This window comes from Opisthorchis viverrini, assembly GCF_000715545.1.
Source record: "Opisthorchis viverrini unplaced genomic scaffold opera_v5_114, whole genome shotgun sequence".
Taxonomy (NCBI): Eukaryota; Metazoa; Platyhelminthes; class Trematoda; order Opisthorchiida; family Opisthorchiidae; genus Opisthorchis; species Opisthorchis viverrini.
In genome coordinates, this window is record NW_008751769.1 from 285,641 (window position 1) to 306,235 (window position 20,595).

General features: G+C 44.8%; 1 protein-coding gene across 1 annotated transcript in view; it reads left to right on the forward strand.

The window, feature by feature from the left end:
• The window catches only part of T265_05783 (hypothetical protein), a gene marked incomplete at both ends in the record, with an annotated part of 52,909 nt that overhangs the window by 6,021 nt on the left and 26,293 nt on the right, over nucleotides 1-20,595 (forward strand). The window contains 3 exons of the mRNA XM_009170877.1: nucleotides 4,732-5,024; nucleotides 9,225-9,409; nucleotides 10,440-10,657. Of these exons, the coding sequence (XP_009169141.1) occupies nucleotides 4,732-5,024; nucleotides 9,225-9,409; nucleotides 10,440-10,657 (696 nt within the window). The remainder of the gene's footprint in view (nucleotides 1-4,731; nucleotides 5,025-9,224; nucleotides 9,410-10,439; nucleotides 10,658-20,595) is intronic.

Sequence of the window (20,595 nt, forward strand, 5' to 3'; positions counted from 1 at the left end):
TTTTTCCGCTCCGATGAGGAGACCATTCATCTGTAGGACATCCAGTGTTGCTAAGGATAGGTCGTGAAAAAATTGTCACTGGAGCCACAATAAGCCAGGCTGCAAAATACAGACTTTTTCGAAATCGGGAGTGCAGAGTTTAGCGTTTGGTTGTGAACCAGGCCACGACCCGATTCAAGTTTAATCCCTCAGTGATACATATCTCCAAGATAAAGGTCAAAGGTCACAATGGGACTTTATTGGCTCGGTCGTAACAGAAGATGAAGGGATAAGGTTTTTACTGTCTTTCTCCGCTTTGTCTAAGGACGGAGAATTACTCAGCTCGAAATCACCTGTGCACACCATTTGTAAGACAGGAAGTGCCAAAGGAATAGCAGATATTTGATGTCGTTCCTGTCTTCAAAATAGATGTTATATCTGAATATCAGCCAATTATCAGAGTGCCCGTTTGATCATGATCGCTTCCAAGTTGCCCACAGATATGATCCCACGCAGGAATACCAGCACCTTTGTGAGGAGAGCCGTGAAAACCAAGCAGAGTTCCGTTCGGGTCGTGGCTGCATTTACCATATCTCTACCTCACGACAACTGCTGGAGCATCGTCACACAGAAAAACAATAATTGTTGTTCTCATGTCTGAACGTAATGTCCGGCTCGGTCGCGCTGCTTTGTGGGGATGTCTATCTTTCAATGGTGTGCCACGCATTTTCTTCACAGTCCTCCAACCATCATACTATATACCTGCGGGCGCGTTAAGGTCTGCTGGGAATACTCTCCCAACATGACCAAAAGTGGTGCCCTTCAGGCTTACTGTTTGTCACCTTTTCTCCATAACCTAATAGTGGATTAATTAAGTGAGAAACTTTTGTTGTCTTTCACCCTAATTTTGGACCTTCTTTCCTGGGAAGCCCTTAAATTCATTGAATATTTGGCCAATGTTGCGCTACTTCTTTCAGTTTCCATTCAGATAAGAAACACACCAAATAACCTAAGTGATGTTACCATGCGTTTCGAATTGCGTCTCTCACCCTCAAAGTACGAAGTGCTATTATACGACTGGGCGAGCGCGCCACTAAAACAGGCTATGGTGTCAGAACCAAGTTACTGTCTGATTTCGTTTCCCCATCCTGCTGCATTCGGGGATTAAGGCGACCCGGTCGATGGCATGATTTCTTCTTCCAGGATGGGGACCGCGTGATCCTCGCTGTGCCTGGTTGGAGACACTACAAGATATGGCTGCCAACCGTTGTCAGTGGCGTTCTTGTTGTCAGTTTCTGTCCAGATTGCCTGAGTGAATTTCTGGAGGTGTAGGCACCTCGGAATGATTGTGTTAAGCTAGCACTAAGTCCCTCCCCCATCCACCTTTATTCTTTTCTTTACAATAAGGCTTTCAAATAAGTCATGGCTGTACGGCAGTGAAGCATTGGTGTTGAGCACTGATGTCATGCTGTCGTTGATGATGATGATGATTTCTCTTCACGTTTTGAAGCCTTACATCCAAATAAATAAACCTTGTGGTTGTACGGCAGTCAAGCATTAGTGTCAACAATGGCGTCGCTGTCTCTGACGATGATGCGTTTCGAAAAGAAACATAAAACGGACGGAAAGGGTGGAAATTATATAATTGAGGTGTTACACTTCGGACTGCTAATGGTGCATCGAAAGATAGAGAAGTAGGGTAAGAACGCAGAACGGCAAATCATAGTAGTTTGTGCGTCCTTATTTTTTCGGTCGGCACATGAACTCAGCAACTTAGGCCCCTAAAAGATGGAGGGCGTCATTTCTGTCGGTGACGATGTGAGCCATATACTACCTCCAGTGATTTCCCTAAAGGAGCGTCCACTAAAAATCACTACATTTGGTTCGATATTGAGGCCTTCCAGCAAGGGCCACCCTGGATGCCCTCGGAGAGGGATTTGTTCTCTGGATGAAAAATTCCTGTCGGGTTTCCCCACATTAAATTATCAAGTAATCACATAGCTCATCGCAGTGCACACAAACCTTCCCCCAGCGTGGTTGGGATGTCTGAAATTTTTTTGAGTTGCATGAACCTGCATTTTTGGGTAGCGAGGCAGCTTTAAACTGAAAGGGTGTTACAGCTGAATGTTTAATATTACTGTTACGAGAATCTGAGGTAGGCCCTCGAAATACCGACTTCTTCGAAGACAGGTTGCCGTTTTAAGGGCTTAACATTAGTACCTTCTGCCATCCACGGCTGAACAGATGAATCAAAGTCGTTTTTTGTAGTCCACTTGACACCTGGATACCTGATAATTAAGATTCTGACAACAAGTCGAGTATATCACGAGAAATGTAGTGCATTTAAATGAAAAATTCGTTTTGTTCGGGGAGATTTCTGGATTTTTATATGTGCTGTTTGTCGTGATTTCCAAGCCCACCGCCCTTTAGCATATCGTATGCGATATCATCACTCGTCATTTTTTATGATGTGTTAACTATGGTGCCGGGGCTGGTAAATCACCCATATAATTATTTAAATTGCTACACAGCTGCAAGAACCGCGTACTTGTCATACAGTGGTTGTAGCTGCCACAGTTTCGTCCACCAATGATTCGGGGAGGTGGGGTAGGTAGCTGCGCATTGGAGGCGGAGCTGACAAATTAGTGCGTACATACAGCACTGTAGGTGGGCTGCTAAGTGGGAGGATTGGGAAGGGAGCTATGCATTGAAGGCAATAACTTGGATGCATGAGCGCCATTGAGGGTGCGACTGGGCCATGTCTGACAATGTCTCCTACCATTGATATGGCCCGTCTCGGGGTCCCCATCCAGGAGGACGGCATTGACCAGTGCAGCTGAGTTTGCTGGTAATAACTTCCATACTTCGCTGCCAGGTCATTGTTTGACCGCCTCTGACTCTCTTCCACCCTTCACGTAGTTGTGCGAAAAGAGCGCTTCAAGGAATTCGGTCGACTGGCATACGCGGCACGTGGCCAAGCCAGCGCAACCTATGCAGTGTGATCAGTTCATGTATCGAAGGTGAGTTATTTTCACCTAATATCATTCGACGAACTTCAACACTGCTAATTCAGTGTTCCCACCAGATTCGAGCAATGCTCCGAAGACATCGATTGTCAAACACTGAAATTCTTTTGACGTCCTCGGCGCGCACCGGCCAGGTTTCTGATCCATATAGTCATATGGAGCGCACCACAGCACTGTAAACTCGACCCTTGACAGAGTAGCTGATGTCACGCCCGCGCTGCAGGTGACGCAGGTTCATAAAAGTTGCTCTGGCCTTCCCAATCCGGATGAAAATATCATTCTTCGAGGGAGCACCAGGACTGATACAGCTGTCCAGGTCATCATCATCATTGTCAGCTGTAATAACCGCGTACTCGTCGTACAGTGTTTGCAGCTGCCGCAGTTTCGTTCACCGATGATTTGGGGGGGGGGAGTAGGTAGCTGCGCATTGCAGGCGGGAGCTGATAAATTTGTGCATAAATCCAGCACTGTCAGTCGGCTGTCAAGTGGGGGGATTGGGAAGGGAGCTACGCGTTGAATGCAATAGCTTGGATGCACGAGCGCCATTGAGGGTTGTCTAGGTAGACAAATTTGTCTACTACCTCATCCGCAAGCATGAGGCTGGGGTTCGAGCCCAATCAGTTTTGCAGCAGCACTTTACACTTTGCAGGTGTGAAGCTTATGCCAAACCATGAGGCAGAATTATTTAGATTATTAAATATTCTTTGCATTACTAGGGGGCAGATCCGAGAAGAGCTATGTCGTCCGCGGACTCGATATCCGTGAGTGGACGCCCCGGGAGCACTTCGAACCCACAGGCGTTAGAGGCTGATAGTGAGTCTTCCATGATCGTATCAGTGACGAGGTTGAAGAGAGAAGGTGAAAGAGAACAGCCGCGTCTGACACCACTTGATGTAGTGAACCCAGGCAAGAGCTTCCCCTAGACCTTCACACAGCTACGGCCTTAGGGAGGGGGGTCAAGAACTTTTGGAGGACACCTTTACTCCGCAGACTGCCTTAGTGCCTGACGGTCCACAGAGTCAAAGGCGGCTTTCAGATCAAAGAATATAACCAATATTGGTCGCTAGAAACAGCGTCGCTCTTCGAGAATCTGTCTGAGGGTGAAGATGTGATCGATGCATCCTCTTGCATGACAGAACCCAGCTTGATTTTCACGGATCCCTCTCTCTCTCTCTGTGTTCAGCCAACCTTCGAAGGATGAGACCAGAGAGAACCTTCGATGCAACAGCTAACAGGCTGGTGCCATGATGGTTTTCACACAGCGTCCGCGCACCCTTTTTGAAGATAGGGATGACTGTCGACATGCCCCATCCTGCAGGCACCTTCTCTTCGTTCTGTATAGCACCAATAAGCTGTTAGATGGATCGCCAGGGATTCTCCGCCTTTGAACAGAAGACAGATTTCAGACCACTATACGTATTTTTTTGTATCTTTTTGTGCGTGACTACATGTTTGTTAACTAAAGTCTTTGGGTTATTTGTCTCTGTTTTTGTTCTGCTTTATCTTACCCTAGGTGGTCCTGGATGGTCTGACCTACCCAGTTCCATCCGGTTGTTATTGTCACATGCCTATTTCAAATGCTCGCGCTGTCCATGCTTTTCGTACGCAATGCCCATTCTTAGTAGTTTTTACTTCGCTCATTAATAACTCGATGCAATGGGTTGGTTTTCTGCTAATGAATGTTTAATTCATGTTGACATGTGGCCCCCTTCGTACACCGTTGCAGGTGACGACTCTGACGCATACACCGAAGGTGATGATGATGACGAAGAGGGAAAAAATTCCACAATGAGTGCGGATGACGCTATCCGACTGGTAAACCAGACGTTATCGAAAATGGAAAGTCAGTTGAAAGATCTTCAACACCACCAGGAAACGCTGGTTCGCAAGGGGGACGATCTTCAGCGTGCCGTTGCTGAATTAGAAAACGCCCGTGATCCGACGGAGCTTACGCAGCGATTTTCCTCGGTGCGGGAACGTGCAACTGTATATAAGGTCGTCAGCTTGGCCATGGTGAACGTAAGTGCTTACCTGGATAATCGTTTGCGTGTGCATCATGATGGCCTGAGATTTTTCTATTTTAGGCAGTTAACTGCTTTGGGGAAACGGTGTGGTGACATAAGTGTAGGATGTGGGAAGAGACGTGGTGTGCAAGGTATTTCAGGAACGACGGGAAAACGGTCCATTTGCCAGTCTAGCACAGACACTCCGATAGGGTCCCAGCCACTACAAAGGGAGCGAATGGAGACAGCATCTAAGTAGAATTACCCCGAGAAAATCAACATCACCGCTAATGTCCATGTAGGAGTGCACTACTTGAGAGAATATTGGTTTGAGGGTTCTACCTCCAAGGTGCTTGGTCCCGTAATGTAGCTCAGCAGGAGCAGCCGAACAGTACGCTTACGCCACGGTCCGATGGTCTAATTAGGTGCGGTTCTTGGAGACACAGACAAGAGCAAGTCGGACTACGGCACCCAGCGAACGGAATGTGTAAAGCACCAACTTCTCAGCACCGAATGCCATGTAAGTGGGAATTCCTTCTCTAGGTTGCCTGTTTGCCAGTCTCAATAAACAGCTGATCTTTCGGTCACTTTCCTTACTGCCAAAGGTGTTTACACGTACAGCGGGGCAGAAAGTGTTACACATGACTGCCTGTTGATCGGATTGCTTGAATACTCAAGTTTGTTGGCTTCCGACCCCTCCTAAGGACAGCTCCCACCTTGCTTCACTTTGTCATGGGAATGGTGATAATTCATTTCTTACACCTAATCTCCTGCATCACTTGGTTTATGGCCAGACGCCCATTCTGTTTTAGTTCACTGCTTTAGATGGTACAGTTACACATGGTCTCCACTATTTTAGATGAGCTTGGTTGATCTTGGATATTTTTGGATGCTTCATTATGGTGCTCTGTTTGTACGTGGGTCGGCGTTCCCTCCTTTGCAATCTGGAATTGAAGTTTGGACATGCTTTACATTGGTTGCTGAAACAACAGTGTAGTGCACTTTCTTGGGGAGTTGTAGCGGACGTTGTCCGCTTATTATTTCCCCCACCTTTTGGATGGGAACATTCTTTTAGCCTGTTTTTCACTTCTACTGTAATGTTTCCTGTTGACTGGTCATTTTAGTTGAACGCGAACATGAATTCACGTGAGACATTTATTCACGTGAACTGTACGCGGCGTGTATGCGTGTGGCGCGTAAGTGACCATTTTTTCAGGTATTCAAGTAACATGATGCGATCGTACAAGGATCTTCGTAACATTGTTTCTGACTGCTCTTTCGTGGACAGCCGTCCTGTGCATCCGTACATCTTGTTGTGTCGCTGACCCAGTTGTTTGACACTTGGAACGCTTGGTTTCAAAAGTCATGACCATGCACTCAGTCAAGCACGATGTGCAAAGTAATTAGGTGGCTTCCTTCGACTATTTCTGTGTGGTACAGAATGTTGCAAACTGTTGCCAAATACTATTGGTAGACTGGACTGACTTGTGAAAGATCCCTACAAGGAATGGATTATTCCAGCTGCTTTGACAACTAGATTTCGACATCGAATTAGATTGCTAGTGTACGACGGATAATCTACGCATCAACTGTGGTTATTTATCAGGGAAATTGTTTCAACTATACTGTATTCGACCTCAAACCAAGGTCTTCATGCAGGTTGCGGGCATAGTATGCTAAACAATATTGTGGCTGTTTTTCCACGCTCAATGTCCTCGACATTTCACCCACAATCATCTTCAAACACAGTTAGCAAAATCATAAGCTGTACGCGCCGTTGCATGATAACTTCTTATGTCAGGTATTCAGGCACTACATGGTGACTGGAGAAGCGTCCATTAAGGTGCGAACTGTGTGGCTACACACCCTTGCGTTTCGTTTCTCAATGACTTCCTGTTCAACACGTGGTTGATTGCTTCTTAAGACTGACCACATCCTACGTATAAAACAGTCTGGAACTGACAACCCCTTGGTAACCCGTTCGCTTCACTGATGCCCATGTGATGTTGCTCATAGAGATGAAAGTGCTCTTACAGACGGGATTTTCGGAATCTAGCTGTATCTTTCCCAAATAAACGCTTCTTTATACGCAACTGCCTTGCTGGAAGTAGGTTTTCTACCAATACTTCAGTTGTACGTTTAGTCTTTCGAAGTGCACACTCTTGTCAGTCAGTTGAGGCTTAAAGTTCGTCTTCAATACTACTTAGTTGTCGTTTGATTTCAACTTACCTTTTTTAAGCTCGGGATTCTTGGTGGTAATACCCATTTCGTAGATCGATAGCTACGGATGTTTCAGCTGACTGAGACACGACAGTTTTTGTTATTAAAACCGACCACGTAATCCATTGCAACTTTTTTCCCAGTCAGTCCGCCAGTTTACTGATGCCATGTTCGTACAACAGAAGATCAACACAGTTGATTGGACTTTATCAGTTAAGCTAAAAAAAGGTCCGATTACCCAACGATTTTGTTATCAAAGTTTGATTTGTCCACTATTGCAGTGACCTGGTGATTTCACGGAAGACAATTTTCTGCATAACAGTGATCTGTAGTGTTGGAAAGCTTTCATCGCTGACTTCGGCTTGAGAAGAATCACATCACTGGTGCACGATTTCCTTCAGGTGGTCTTTTTTCATAAGTGGTTTGGACAAACATTAGGTTGCACTAAGCGGAATTGTGCTGAGTCGATGTGGATACTAAGTGCCAGTATGCGAGTTTGGACTGCGTACACGTCAGTCGGCAAGCGAGATGTCATGTGTTGGAGTCTCATCCAAGGGCATTGGTCTGCTGGCGTGCATTGTATGTAATTAGGTTCCTATTAAAGGCAGACTTGATGCCGTGAACGATCGACTTATTTTTGTGGGACACTCTCATGCCTACCCTTTTGCGACCACTCCAGTAGCAGGTAATTTCATGATCGACCACAAAATTTCTTCAGCACATATGAAGACTGCAAATTTAGAGGCAAGCGTTTATTTGCCAATGTACCTAATCTGTTTACTGGTTTAAACAACCACTACGTCGGTTGAAAGGTTAAGTTTGTTACGTGACTATATTTAACTAACTATATTTTTAATATGTGAGTTTCTGTTCATTTGGACGTAGTGCAGCAATTTCCGTCGTCCACCTATTTCTTTTCACTCCAACCGCTTTTTGCTTTCTTTATAACTTCGCTCTTCGTTTTTGAAATACTTGTGGGTTGGAATCAGACGTCAACGAGCTTAGTCGTTAACAAGATTTCTCGTTGAGCCAAATCTGTGAGAATGCAGGAGTTATAGGAGCGAATTATTGCCGAAACCTGCTGTCTTTTTGAACCACTTTTCTAAAAACAACTTTTGACTATTTCATCCACATCGTTGCATTCATGGCTTTTAGAGAACTCACACTAGCAGTTCCATCTCAAACGTGGTCCCTAGTCATGTCCTTTTTGCTCTTCTTCTTCATTTTCTACATAACTGACGTGGTGTCTGCCTGATACTGGGACACTGCTTCATAGAATATCATTGATAGCTTGAAAGCCACTATACTGAATAAACTTTCTGAGAGTTACGGCAGTGAAGCATCAGTATCAACACTGATGTTGCTGCCTTTGATGATGATGAACATGTCTGACTGCCACTGGCTGCCTCGCAACCTAGTTTTTGCTGTGGTATTGGAGTGGATAAAAAGGATTCAGTGTTCCAGGCTTCAGTGAAGAGTCGATTTCGTTGCAACGACCAGCTTCCGAAAAAGTGCTCGACGTGACGTAAGGTTGTAAGGAACTGGTGAGTTTTCGATTGTGCAACGAGTGCTTCCATTCACGACTGTGTGCAGCACCAGAAGCTGCGTTGGTTAAGCCATGTATCGCACATGTTGAACCATCGTTTGCCGAAGAGAGTGCTGTTTTTCGTGCCCAGTTCAGAGTGGCGGAAGCATAGAGGTGGTCAATCCTTAACCTGGCAGAAGGGCGCGAAGGAGATTACGAAGCTTTTGGGTGCTGTCGGTGCTACTCACCTACCCGGTTGGGAACCGATCGATCACCACTGCTCGTGGTCGGTGGCGCTGCAAGATATGGGTGCTAATCGATGGCGTTCTTGTTATCAGTTTCTATCCGGATTTCCTGAGTAAGTATTTGGAGGTGAAGGCACCTCATACTGATGGTAGTAAACTAGCATCAAATCCCTTTCCAATCCACCTTTATTCCTTCTTTCACGATAAGGCTTTTAAAAAATTGTAGTCGTACGACAGTGAGGCATCAGTGGCAGAAGGGCAGGAGATTACGAAGCTTTTGGGTGCTGTCGGTGCTACTCACCTACCCGGTTGGGAACCGATCGATCACCACTGCTCGTGGTCGGTGGCGCTGCAAGATATGGGTGCTAATCGATGGCGTTCTTGTTATCAGTTTCTATCCGGATTTCCTGAGTAAGTATTTGGAGGTGAAGGCACCTCATACTGATGGTAGTAAACTAGCATCAAATCCCTTTCCAATCCACCTTTATTCCTTCTTTCACGATAAGGCTTTTAAAAAATTGTAGTCGTACGACAGTGAGGCATCAGTGTTGAACACTGATGTCATGCTTTCCATGTTGATAAACGGGTACCTCTCTGTGTCCCGATCATGTGTACACTAAATTTTCTGCTATTGAACGGTACGAATTCCACTCAGTCACTAGCTTGGTGGTGCCGGGGTAGTTTAAGATATATTAGGTCTACAAAGCGGAAGGGCGGTGGAAAAAATCTCTTAGATGTTTGAGATAACTTCACCTACAGCGAAACCAATCACCGGGTAATGCGCACACTAGGGAAAACCAAAATATCTTTAACGGTGAGTTACCTCTTCAGGATTTTTGCATGTATATGTAATTGCTTAAAATTAATCTGCACTCTTTTTGCACGACGGGTGACAAGTCTGACTGGACGCCGGTTGATTTTTGAGTTAATGATCAGTGTTTTTAGTAGCATAGGAAGCGACTATCATGCGGACATTTGTGGTATATTCTTTTGTACATATGCCTGTCAAGTACGTTTCTTCATATTCTGATAGACGCTAGGTACGTCAGTGCGGTCCTCGATCCATCATATTTCGAAAGTGTTTTATTTGGATCCTGTGACTCTGGTAAACCCGGAAGCTGTTGCCAGACCTCATTCGTGTTTCCACTGGTAGGGCTTATTAGGTTGGAGGAATCACGCCGATAGATGCAACAATCGATTCAGCTTTTCAGTGCGTTTTTTGTGCAAACACATTAGGGTGTGCAGTGGCCCCCAATCCCCATTGAGGGCTGTTGGTGACGGAACATGATGGTTACGATTTGGAGAATGATAATTTTTCATTCGTATCGTTACCTGGACTAGGCGGTAGGTTGATCTTTTTTCACTCTCCAACGCATATTTTCCCCTGTTCGCTTTCCTTGATCCTTCCCAATTTACTTCTAACGACGGCTATACAATTAAGGTATACCTTTTTATTATCTGTTTTCTCGTTATGCCAGTCTTGTGCGCGTTTCACTACACTCGGACGGAGTCAGACTCAACGTTGGCGTCGGATCTTCAACAGCCAGCGTGAGCGCTGTGCACTGTTGGAACAAATGATTGAGGAGTTAGCCAAACAGTTACGTCAGTTGGAACTGTTGGTTCGGCAAAACAATCCACAAGCTACATTGACACTTTCAGGTGAGTACACTTCTTACTCAGATTTTCTAGCTTCGGTTACACTGTTGATTAGTTTGGAGTGTGGTACGACTGTTATGCTCTCCTTGCATGGGAATATTTTTCTGTGTTGCGCTTTGTGAAGGTAAACAGAAGTCACTTGACCTCCGATTGTACTAAACGATTGCTCGTTCGATAAATTACAACCAACGGTGCTCCGAACAATCACATCACTATTCTCACACTTATCGTCATTTGACGTCAGATTGTTGTCCAAACTACCATATTCCATTTTGTCGACTTGCTTACTATCGCCTACTGACTGCATTTTTAACTAATCGATTGGATGTGATTTTGTGCTAACTCCATACGCACACTATGTGTGCTATGGGTTTGAGTGATCTAAACATCAAGAGACACTAGCCACGTGATCCGTTACTCTGTTACTGGGGTCCGTTTTTTAACGAGTTCTTTCTTTGCACCACCTCCTGGATATTCCCGGTGCCCTTATTTTCCGCGCAACTTTATAGGCGGCGAACTCCATTTTTCAACCAAACAGAACAGCGTACACCCGCTCGGAATGAGTTCTACAATGAACATTTGAATATTATGTGTAATTTATTGCAATCAATACTAATAACTCATGTCTGCGAATTACATTGGTGCGTACGGTACGGCTTTTTAAGTTTTATTTTGCCATTTACTTTGTTCAGTTTTGCGTCCCCTGGAAGAGGCGGCTAGTCTCCTAGCGTCAGCAATATTCTTCGCAAAACTCATTATTTTAGAACTCGTAAACTGGTAACTTTCAAGCTTGGTGGGATTTTACCCCTACACGTGTTGATCCGTACATATTAAGACGTATGCTCAGCTGTGTTGATGTGTTCTACCGATAGAACTGTTTGTCTTTACCTAGCCAGTTCTCTTGTTGATTGTATGGGATCCTGAGAATTAAACAGTAGTCACAATGACACTGGTTAGAACGAAAACTTGCCCGACTTCTGTATCTCGTCTAGGCTTGGGCAATCCTCTTGCTTCCTTCCGATGGTGTGGAAGCTAAGCACCGAAAGGGTGTTACAGCTGAACGATTATTATTAATATTATTTACAGTGCTTTATGCAACTCCTGATTAGGCATTGCCTTTTTCCTAGCTGCATCAGGCTGCATACTAAATCACGTACAATGATGTGATGCTTGGGTTGGGAGAGGGTTAGTAGCCACTGTTCACTGGTCCATCCTACCTCATCTTATCGGAATCGGTTGTGCCAGATGAGATCCATCTTCTGGTAACCATTTGTACCAATAATACACACGTTCCCGTTTCTAAAAAGCACCCACAATACCATACACGCTATCAAGTAGAATGCCAGTAGCTGGGCTCAACGGACTGGACAACGAACATATTCCACTTCTTCAATGTTCTGAAAAAACAACGTTGAGAGTTACCGTCTACCAGGCTGTACGAGGAGTCAATTCCATAGATACTTGTCAATGTTTTCAACCGATTGGAAAATGTTTGAGACAGATGGGGTAGTCATCGTTTCAGAGAATTCTGGTAAACACCAGTTGTTTACCAATCCGCTCGCATGCATATCGATGTTGTTCACAAGAACTGACATCCTCTTTCGAGGGAATCAATATGTGAATTGGATTAGCTGCAGCTGGTGAACTTATATACGAACAAAGCTGTATTTTATTGTATGTTCTTCCGTCGTGATAATGCCCCTAACATCCGTGGCCCGACTATAGATTCCGCTTAAATGAAACTGATAGCTTTTCACTTCACTTTCTAAGCAACCTTAGAAGGAATATCTCACATACTGGTCTGTCCTTTATGGGTATCTTAGTCGCGGTATAAAAGCAATCGACCAGATGAACAAGTTTGAGTGAAGAGAATTGGACTTCTGCGTTCACAAATGAACTTCCCATAGGTTTTAGCATTAATTCAAACATACACAGTACTCTCTACGATAATGCCTGCTGGAGAACAATAAGCAATTTGTCACTTGACATGGTGATTCTCAGTAGCTACTTATTAATCAAGTCTCATTAAACTTTGTAATGTACTACTCATAAGGTTGCTGAAAATCTGTCGACAGCCCACGACCGGTTCCGCCCTTCTTGGGGCTCATCAGGTCGGCGCAGTCCCCGGGTTTCCGTCAACCTTATGTTCTACTTGAAACCAAATTGCACGAAATTAGCGTATATACACTCATTCACAAACTAATTTAGTTTTTCGAGAGACTCACCTGGAACCCAGCTAAATCTCTCGTTTGTGATGTTCTCAGGCAAGTGAATGTGCTGCATTAGGCCGCCTCATGTTTTAGTCGCTACGATGTTGCCTGAGAACATCGCAAACGAGAGATTGAGCTCGGTTCCAGGTGAGTCTCTCGAAAAACCAAATTAGTTTGCAAATGAGTGTATATTCGCTAATCTCATTAAACTTATTCATGCATGCCGTATGTGTTAGCTCACGGCAGCTTAGATTCTGTAACTAATTTTCGACATCTTTCGTTCCTTACCTTCAAAAAACCGAGCACGCACCGTCCTGATCATTGACGCATGTCCGATTGTGAAAAAAATCGTTCAGCTGTAGTACCCTTTCGGTGCCTAGCTGCCATGCCACACAGAGGAGGCACGAGGGCTGAGATACTGCCAGGTTGCCCAAGCCTAGACAGGGGATGTTGTCCGAGTGTATAGTTTATTTGATCGTGTAATCATGCTGATCACACCCGTCTTCACAGAGAGCAAAACCAGGTTCTGTGCTGGACAGCTACATCAATCTGTTCGAATGAAGCCGCAAGGGAGAAGGGACTTATTGTTAGCCTTGCGATGAACCTGTTCTTTCAAGAACCAGCACCTGGCTTTAGAAACGGTCCGATGAACTGCCGACAGCTGCGGCTTGTGGAGCTGCATACGGACAACGCTGTGCGCTAGCAAAAAGTTGTATTGGTTGCCGCTTTCTTATCTTAGTCGACCGATATGACGCAATTTCAGTCCAGTAACTCTCCTTACAGCCATCGCCAATAGGGCCGATCGAGAACGATTGTTTCAGGAATGTGGACACTTTGGTGGAGGAAATCGGGGTCGGGGTGTATGAATAAAATGCTTTGTAACCTCACATTTGCCCTACCCTAAACTTTAGAAGCCCTTGTTAGAGCTCATGTCAGAACAGTAGGTTGACGGGACTGCACAAAATCACCGTCATGTTTGACAGCAACGTTATCGAAGATCACTAGTGCATCGGTCTCTTACAACAGTGCCAATTCATTCGAATCAACTCCTATGATGAATGAAACAGGGAGGCGGACCTGATGCCAGCGTACCACGAGTACCTAAACTGTCTACGCCTTCAATATTCACAACGTTGACTGAAAATTACACGGATATTGGTTAGTCTCCGTATCTTTGATAGTCTCTAGCCAAGCACGTGGAACCCATTCTCGAAAGCAGACAGCATTTCCAGCATCCCTTTCGCAACCTTCGTTCCCTTCCGCCATGTCATATTTTGCCCTAATGAATGCCTTTGCCACTCCAGATTCGATATAGGTAATAAAACTCTTCTCGAGTAGAACGCGACACATAACCGAACCATCTTAACCCACAGTCTTGCATACTTTCGCCGTATGAAAAACTGGTTGCTTCACAGAACACCTGTTTCCGGATCTCATTGTGAATTATTCGGTTCCGATGGATTCCAACCACAGTTCCTAGAAATCTTGTTGAAGGATTTGGCTAAGTGAGTGATGTCATGGCCGACGTGGGTTTAGACCTCAGTGGCTGCTTCCCTCCATCTTGTTTGTCTGTACAGATGCTCCCGGACTTTTTCAAAGTTTGTTACTCCGTCTCTCCGAACAGAATTACTCACCGTGAGAGATTGTTCACTTTAAAAAGAGCAACCGATCCCCTGCAGTGTTCTTCCTCCTCACCGACAGCACAGTATTATTTTGAAAAGCGTTTCCTCATTTTTTTCACAGACTGTCAGGTGTGATAAACCGCTTGGGTGATTGTTGTGTTTTATGCGTTTGTGGAGTTGAGCGCTTTAGTCGCATTTTGATATAGGAAGGAATTGTTTTGTCTGATTTTTATCCTTTTTTTGTTCTAGATTTCAGGTATATAATGGGCGTCATTTTACAATGTCACTTTCACCTATATTGTAACATGTTGACGTGCTCACTCATTGAGACAGTTACATTGTTATTATTACCCTTCTTACTGTTATTCCTTACCGAAAATATTACGAGGTCATCGATAGTTTCAACCGATGTTCAAAAGCAGTGTACGAAGTTTGGCAGATTTGAGTTCTAGACGCGAACGTAATTACGCAAGTCAGCTGCCACTAATGTGTGTTGCTCTGCACGTGGACTACACTACAACCAGTTTTAGCAGTCAGCACCACTATCACATATTCCCTTGGAAAATGTAGGGAATTCTGTGCAGATAGCCTTACTGCTATATTCAGCTACATTTCGCATATCACCGGCTCGTATTTTCCAGCTTCCTTCCGTAACTCCTGAACAAAACTGTATTGCTTATAATCTACCTCATATTGCAACTTCGTCATCATTAAAGTGTCCGGCTTTACTGTTATTCTCTGTACGTAGCTAGCTTTTTGTTACTGCATATCGCGATTACTCCTGTTGGAATTTGGTTTTTCCCTCAAGAATCCAAAGGTTTTCGCCGGGTTCTTAGGCGACTAAGTGAGTATCTTGAATCCTTGTGATCATTCATTCCCTGCGATCAGCCTGTTTCTGCTTGGTGGCTCTTGTAAATCGATCTTTTCCATCTAACGAGCTTCACTCTTAACACAGTGGTGTAAAACTACAAGTTTCGGCATCCAATCATTTTTCAGCTCATTAGCTCTACTGTGAACGCGAATAGATTCATTAGTCCATTAATTCGTGGACCGATCATATGTCTGGGTGCTTTGTTTCGTGTTTAGATTCACTTAAACTTGGAGGGCTTAATGTCCGAATCTATCATGATTCAGTCCCCCGAAATCTCACTGTGAAATTAATTTCCTTGTAAACCGATCCAAAGTTATTTGGTGCGTGCTATACTGCTGCGATATGTTGCTTGTATTTTTAATATTGGTAACACGCTTTGAGCGGATTGAGTACGGTGTTCTCGACAAGCCCTAACTGAAATATGCTTTTTGCGTGAAATCTGAGCAATGCATAGGATTTTTGATGTAGCCTTATGATTGACCTTTTTGGAACTCACCCAATTCCGGAGTTAAATTAGCACCAGCATACTGTCTGTTCATGGCTTGATTTCCCGTCGTGGAATTTCAGACCACGAAGAATCCTGCCTTCTACGCCCATATACTACCAAAGGTTCAGCTCACGGTTTTTCAATGTCGCGAAATTTCTACATTTACGGTGAACCTCCAAGAGTCATCACTATGTACAGAGGCTACTCCCTTGAGCAGTCTAAATTGGTTCCCTCAGTCAGCCCCATTAGATGTGTTACCTCCATGTACACACGGCAGCGGATGAGTACCCTATTTCCCTGTTACGGCCTTCTTGGAGGGGATGTAAGAAGGTTTACTACTTCCGAATTATACCCGTGTAGCGCTTCAGATCTGCATCTACAATCACTAAAACCAATATGTCTGGGAGAGTGTGCATGGGATTTTCAAGTTTTTCCCATCCAACGGGGCAGTAAACCTTGACCTCAGTAATCTTCCACTAATCCAACATATCAGAAACATCTTGGAGAAAGTATTTTCCACTCATCATTAATTTACCCATCCTCTGAACTGTATGCTGCCTTTTGGCTCATGGTCGGCCGTCGACGTAATTCTCCGCCAAACTACTCATAGTTTTCTAGTCACTACTGGTTTCGCCCTTAGTGTCGATCACTTGAGCATAGTCTCCGAGTTTCCGTCAGCCTTGAACTGTTGCGTCTAATCCGCCAGGGTTGTATGACTTTGAGTTTCTACTATATGACACCTGGTCATGATTACAATCCTCTTCGTGCGAAATTCATTGAGCCTTGTTTCAGTAGATTGAGGTGATTTATCGAAGATTTTGACAGGGAAGCTAGATAAATCCTAATGATCCAGCGAAGTATGTTTACTTACTCGTCTTTGGAGCAGCACTCGGAAACGGCGCTGAAACTGTGAGAGAACCTCCAAAGCATTATTTCATACACAGTCTTGTGTCCCTTTAAATGCCTTCATCGAGCTGCTCTGTTAACGCGCTATTCTGCACTCACACCTACTCAAACAGGCAATTTTCACAGCAGTGACCGTTTCGCCCACTGTCTGTTCGGATTTCATTCACTGTCAGTGTATGGTACAGGTTTTTTTCATCAGGTTGTGTTCAACATTTACTCCATTTCAGACATTAACTTGAGTAGTAAATTTTCCATAGGAAACGATCACATTAGTTCTGGTAACAATATGCCTGTTTGTCCGAGTTGCCTCAGTGGTTAGAGCGCGAATTCACTGACGGTCCGTGGTTCAAACCCGACCTCCTCCTCTCGAATTCCCCTCATATGCCTGGCCCAAGTGCCTCAGTGGTTAGAGCGCGAATTCACTGACGGTCCGTGGTTCAAACCCGACCTCCTCCTCTCGAATTCCCCTCTCTAGGCTTGGGCAACCTGACAGCATACTAACCCTCGTGCTTCTGGTGGCCTGGTAGCTGAATCGTACTCTGCACATTCCTGGGTTTTTCGTTTTCTGGGTGCACCTCATTTTCTCCCTCTTCGTACTGAACATTTGAGTCACCGTGCCATCTGATTTCCAACACAATGTGGAGCGATTCTAATAACCAAGGCAATCCTATTGAATTCCTTCACCTTTACTAACTGCATCTAATAACGGTCCACATTCGTACATCGATGAGTTCAAAAGAGAACATGCAGTTTTATTCCAGACGCTGCGGATCCTCGTTGTTTATTTCTTCAAGAGAGTTGCGCCAAATACTCTAGCAGGATCAATCAGTTACACTTGGTAATTCTAACAGGACAAGCGTACGTCTCTCTGGCATCTTCGAATCATCAGAATTATATCATACAGGTGTCGATACAGCACTCAGTAATTGGAATGAGGTTGCATTGACCAAGTAGATCCTTGTCAGCAGCCTACTCCGCAGTTAAGATAAGTGTTTCGTTGTCTGTTAGCGAAAGCCGAAGCAGGTAGTGCAGTTTTTTGTGTGTTCGTATTTAACTATAAGGTAGCCAGGACTATTTACGTCAAGAGAGGTCCATTCAGACGCTTAGTTCACAGGATAAGTTTCTACGCTTGTTCTGGCTCACCAACTCTATTGCGGTGGCTCCAGTTCCCGGCGTTGTGAGCACCAGTTAGTCCACACTCCGCAGCTTAACGGTTGGCTCAGCTAGATACCCTCTCGGTTTAGCAAATGTAGCCAGATGACGTCCAAGAGTACGGCATGCACCAAGCTACCTATGTTCACTCCGGCTGTATATTGACACCGGGCTTTCATTACGATTTGGCGGTTCACCAGTGTACTGTGCCTAACTTAGTTGCGCGATCTATGAGTATGAAGTAGAAAGAGCGTCAAACTCATTAGCCACAATTCAAGGTCACTAAGTTTCCACAGTGGATGCTTACATTCCACTGGTCCGAACAGCTGCATCTTAAGCAACAGATGTCAATGAAAGATCTTTAATCGTACCGTGAAACCCAGGTAGCGAATCTTGCTGCATGAATGGAGTTCTCCAGTGGTCTTCCATCTTACTTCCATCTTATTGAAAGTTAGACTGAATATGGGGTAAATTACGCGACCATCCATAATTGTGAGCTGAGCACTTCAATTTTCACACTTTAGCATCATCCATCCCCCAAGCAGCGCTGAATGGTCGGTTCCTATAGACTGAAGAACAGATTTCCATTCTATTGCCTAATGCTATGTCACAAAGGATCTGACCCAAATAACCAATACTCATCCCTGTGCAACGTGCAGAGAATGTCAGTATGAGTTAATTTCCTCAATTTTAGATTAAAATGAAAGTCTCCCTATAGTGGATGTTGTTGACTGTGACCGCTCTCCTTAAAAAGTTGAGCGTGACGTACGAGGAACGCATGATCCACCAGTTTACTGTCAGTTGAGTCGAAGATTATCGCCTTAGTCCTTCTATACAGATGGTTTCCCGATCGTCAGCACAGAGTACGTGAGTGGCAGACCGGGTTTCGTCCCGCAGAGAAAATTTCTAGACGAATTTGTAGGTTTGAAAATCGCTTTTTCTGAATTTTGGAGTCTATAGTGCCACCATTTAGTTATTATCGTTTATCTCTTCTACGTCTAATTCTTCTATCTTCTTCGAGGTGCCTCAGCTGTCAGGCTGCATAGCAGCTGCAACCCAATCTTTGTTTTTCGATTGATACTGTCGAGATTTGGGCAGCCTGACAGTGTCTTGACCCTTGCATGGCGGCTATGCACAGAACGGGTACGACAGCTGACGGGCTTTTTGAGTTGACGCTGTTCGTAATCACTAGTCCTCGTCTTCACAACGAAATCAACTCTTCACTGAGGCTTGGGACACCGAGTCCTCTTCATTCACTCCGTTAACACAACAAAAACTAGGTTGCAGGCAGCTAGTGGCTGTCAGATATGTTCATCATCATCAAAGACAGCAAGATCAGTGTTGATACTGATGCTTCACTGCCGTAACTCTCAAAAAGTTTATTCACTATAATGGCCTTCAAGCTATCAAAGATATTCGATGAAGCAGTGTTGCAGTATCCGGCAGATACCACATCAGTTATGTAGAAAATGAGGAGGAAGAGCAAAAAGGACACGGCTACGGACCATGTTCAAGGTGAAACTGCTAGTGTCATTTCTCTAAAGGCTATGAATGCAACGCTGCGGATGAAGTGGTCAAGAGTTGTTTTTTTTAGAAAAGTGGTTCAAAAAGATATAGTAGGTTTTGGCAATGTTTCCCTGCTGTTTCGCGGGAATGTAACTCCTGCATTCTCACAGATTTGGTTGCAAAGGAAATCTCGTTAACGACTAAGCTCGTTAATGTCTGATTCCAACCCACAAGTATTTCAACAAACAACGACCGATGCTATAAAGAAAGCAAACAGCAATGAGGGTGGAGAGAAACAGGTGGACGTCTGTGTTCCGCTGCTCGAACAAGCCAAGTCTCACATCCATACAACAAAGCAGTCTCCATTGTAGTGCGAAATATCCATGCTAAAACGTGAGGCAACAGGACCGGACGGTCTGTATCCAGCCCTGTTCAAAGGCGGAGAATCCCTGGCGATCCATCTAACAGCTTATTGGTGCTATACAGAACGAAGAGAAGGTGCCTGCAGGATGGGGCATGTCGACAGTCATCCCTATCTTCAAAAAGGGTGCGCGGACGCTGTGTGAAAACCATCATGGCACCAGCCTGTTAGCTGTTGCATCGAAGGTTCTCTCTGGTCTCATCCTTCGAAGGTTGGCTGAACACAGAGAGAGAGAGAGGGATCCGTGAAAATCAAGCTGGGTTCTGTCATGCAAGAGGATGCATCGATCACATCTTCACCCTCAGACAGATTCTCGAAGAGCGACGCTGTTTCTAGCGACCAATATTGGTTATATTCTTTGATCTGAAAGCCGCCTTTGACTCTGTGGACCGTCAGGCACTAAGGCAGTCTGCGGAGTAAAGGTGTCCTCCAAAAGTTCTTGACCCCCCTCCCTAAGGCCGTAGCTGTGTGAAGGTCTAGGGGAAGCTCTTGCCTGGGTTCACTACATCAAGTGGTGTCAGACGCGGCTGTTCTCTTTCACCTTCTCTCTTCAACTTCGTCACTGATACGGTCATGGAAGACTCACTACCAGCCTCTAACGCCTGTGGGTTCGAAGTGCTCCCGGGGCGTCCACTCACAGATATCGAGTCCGCGGACGACATAGCTCTTCTTGGATCTGCCCCTAGTAATGCAAACAATATTTAATAACCTAAGTAATTCTGCCTCATGGTTCGGCATAAGCTTCACACCTGCAAAGTGTAAAGTG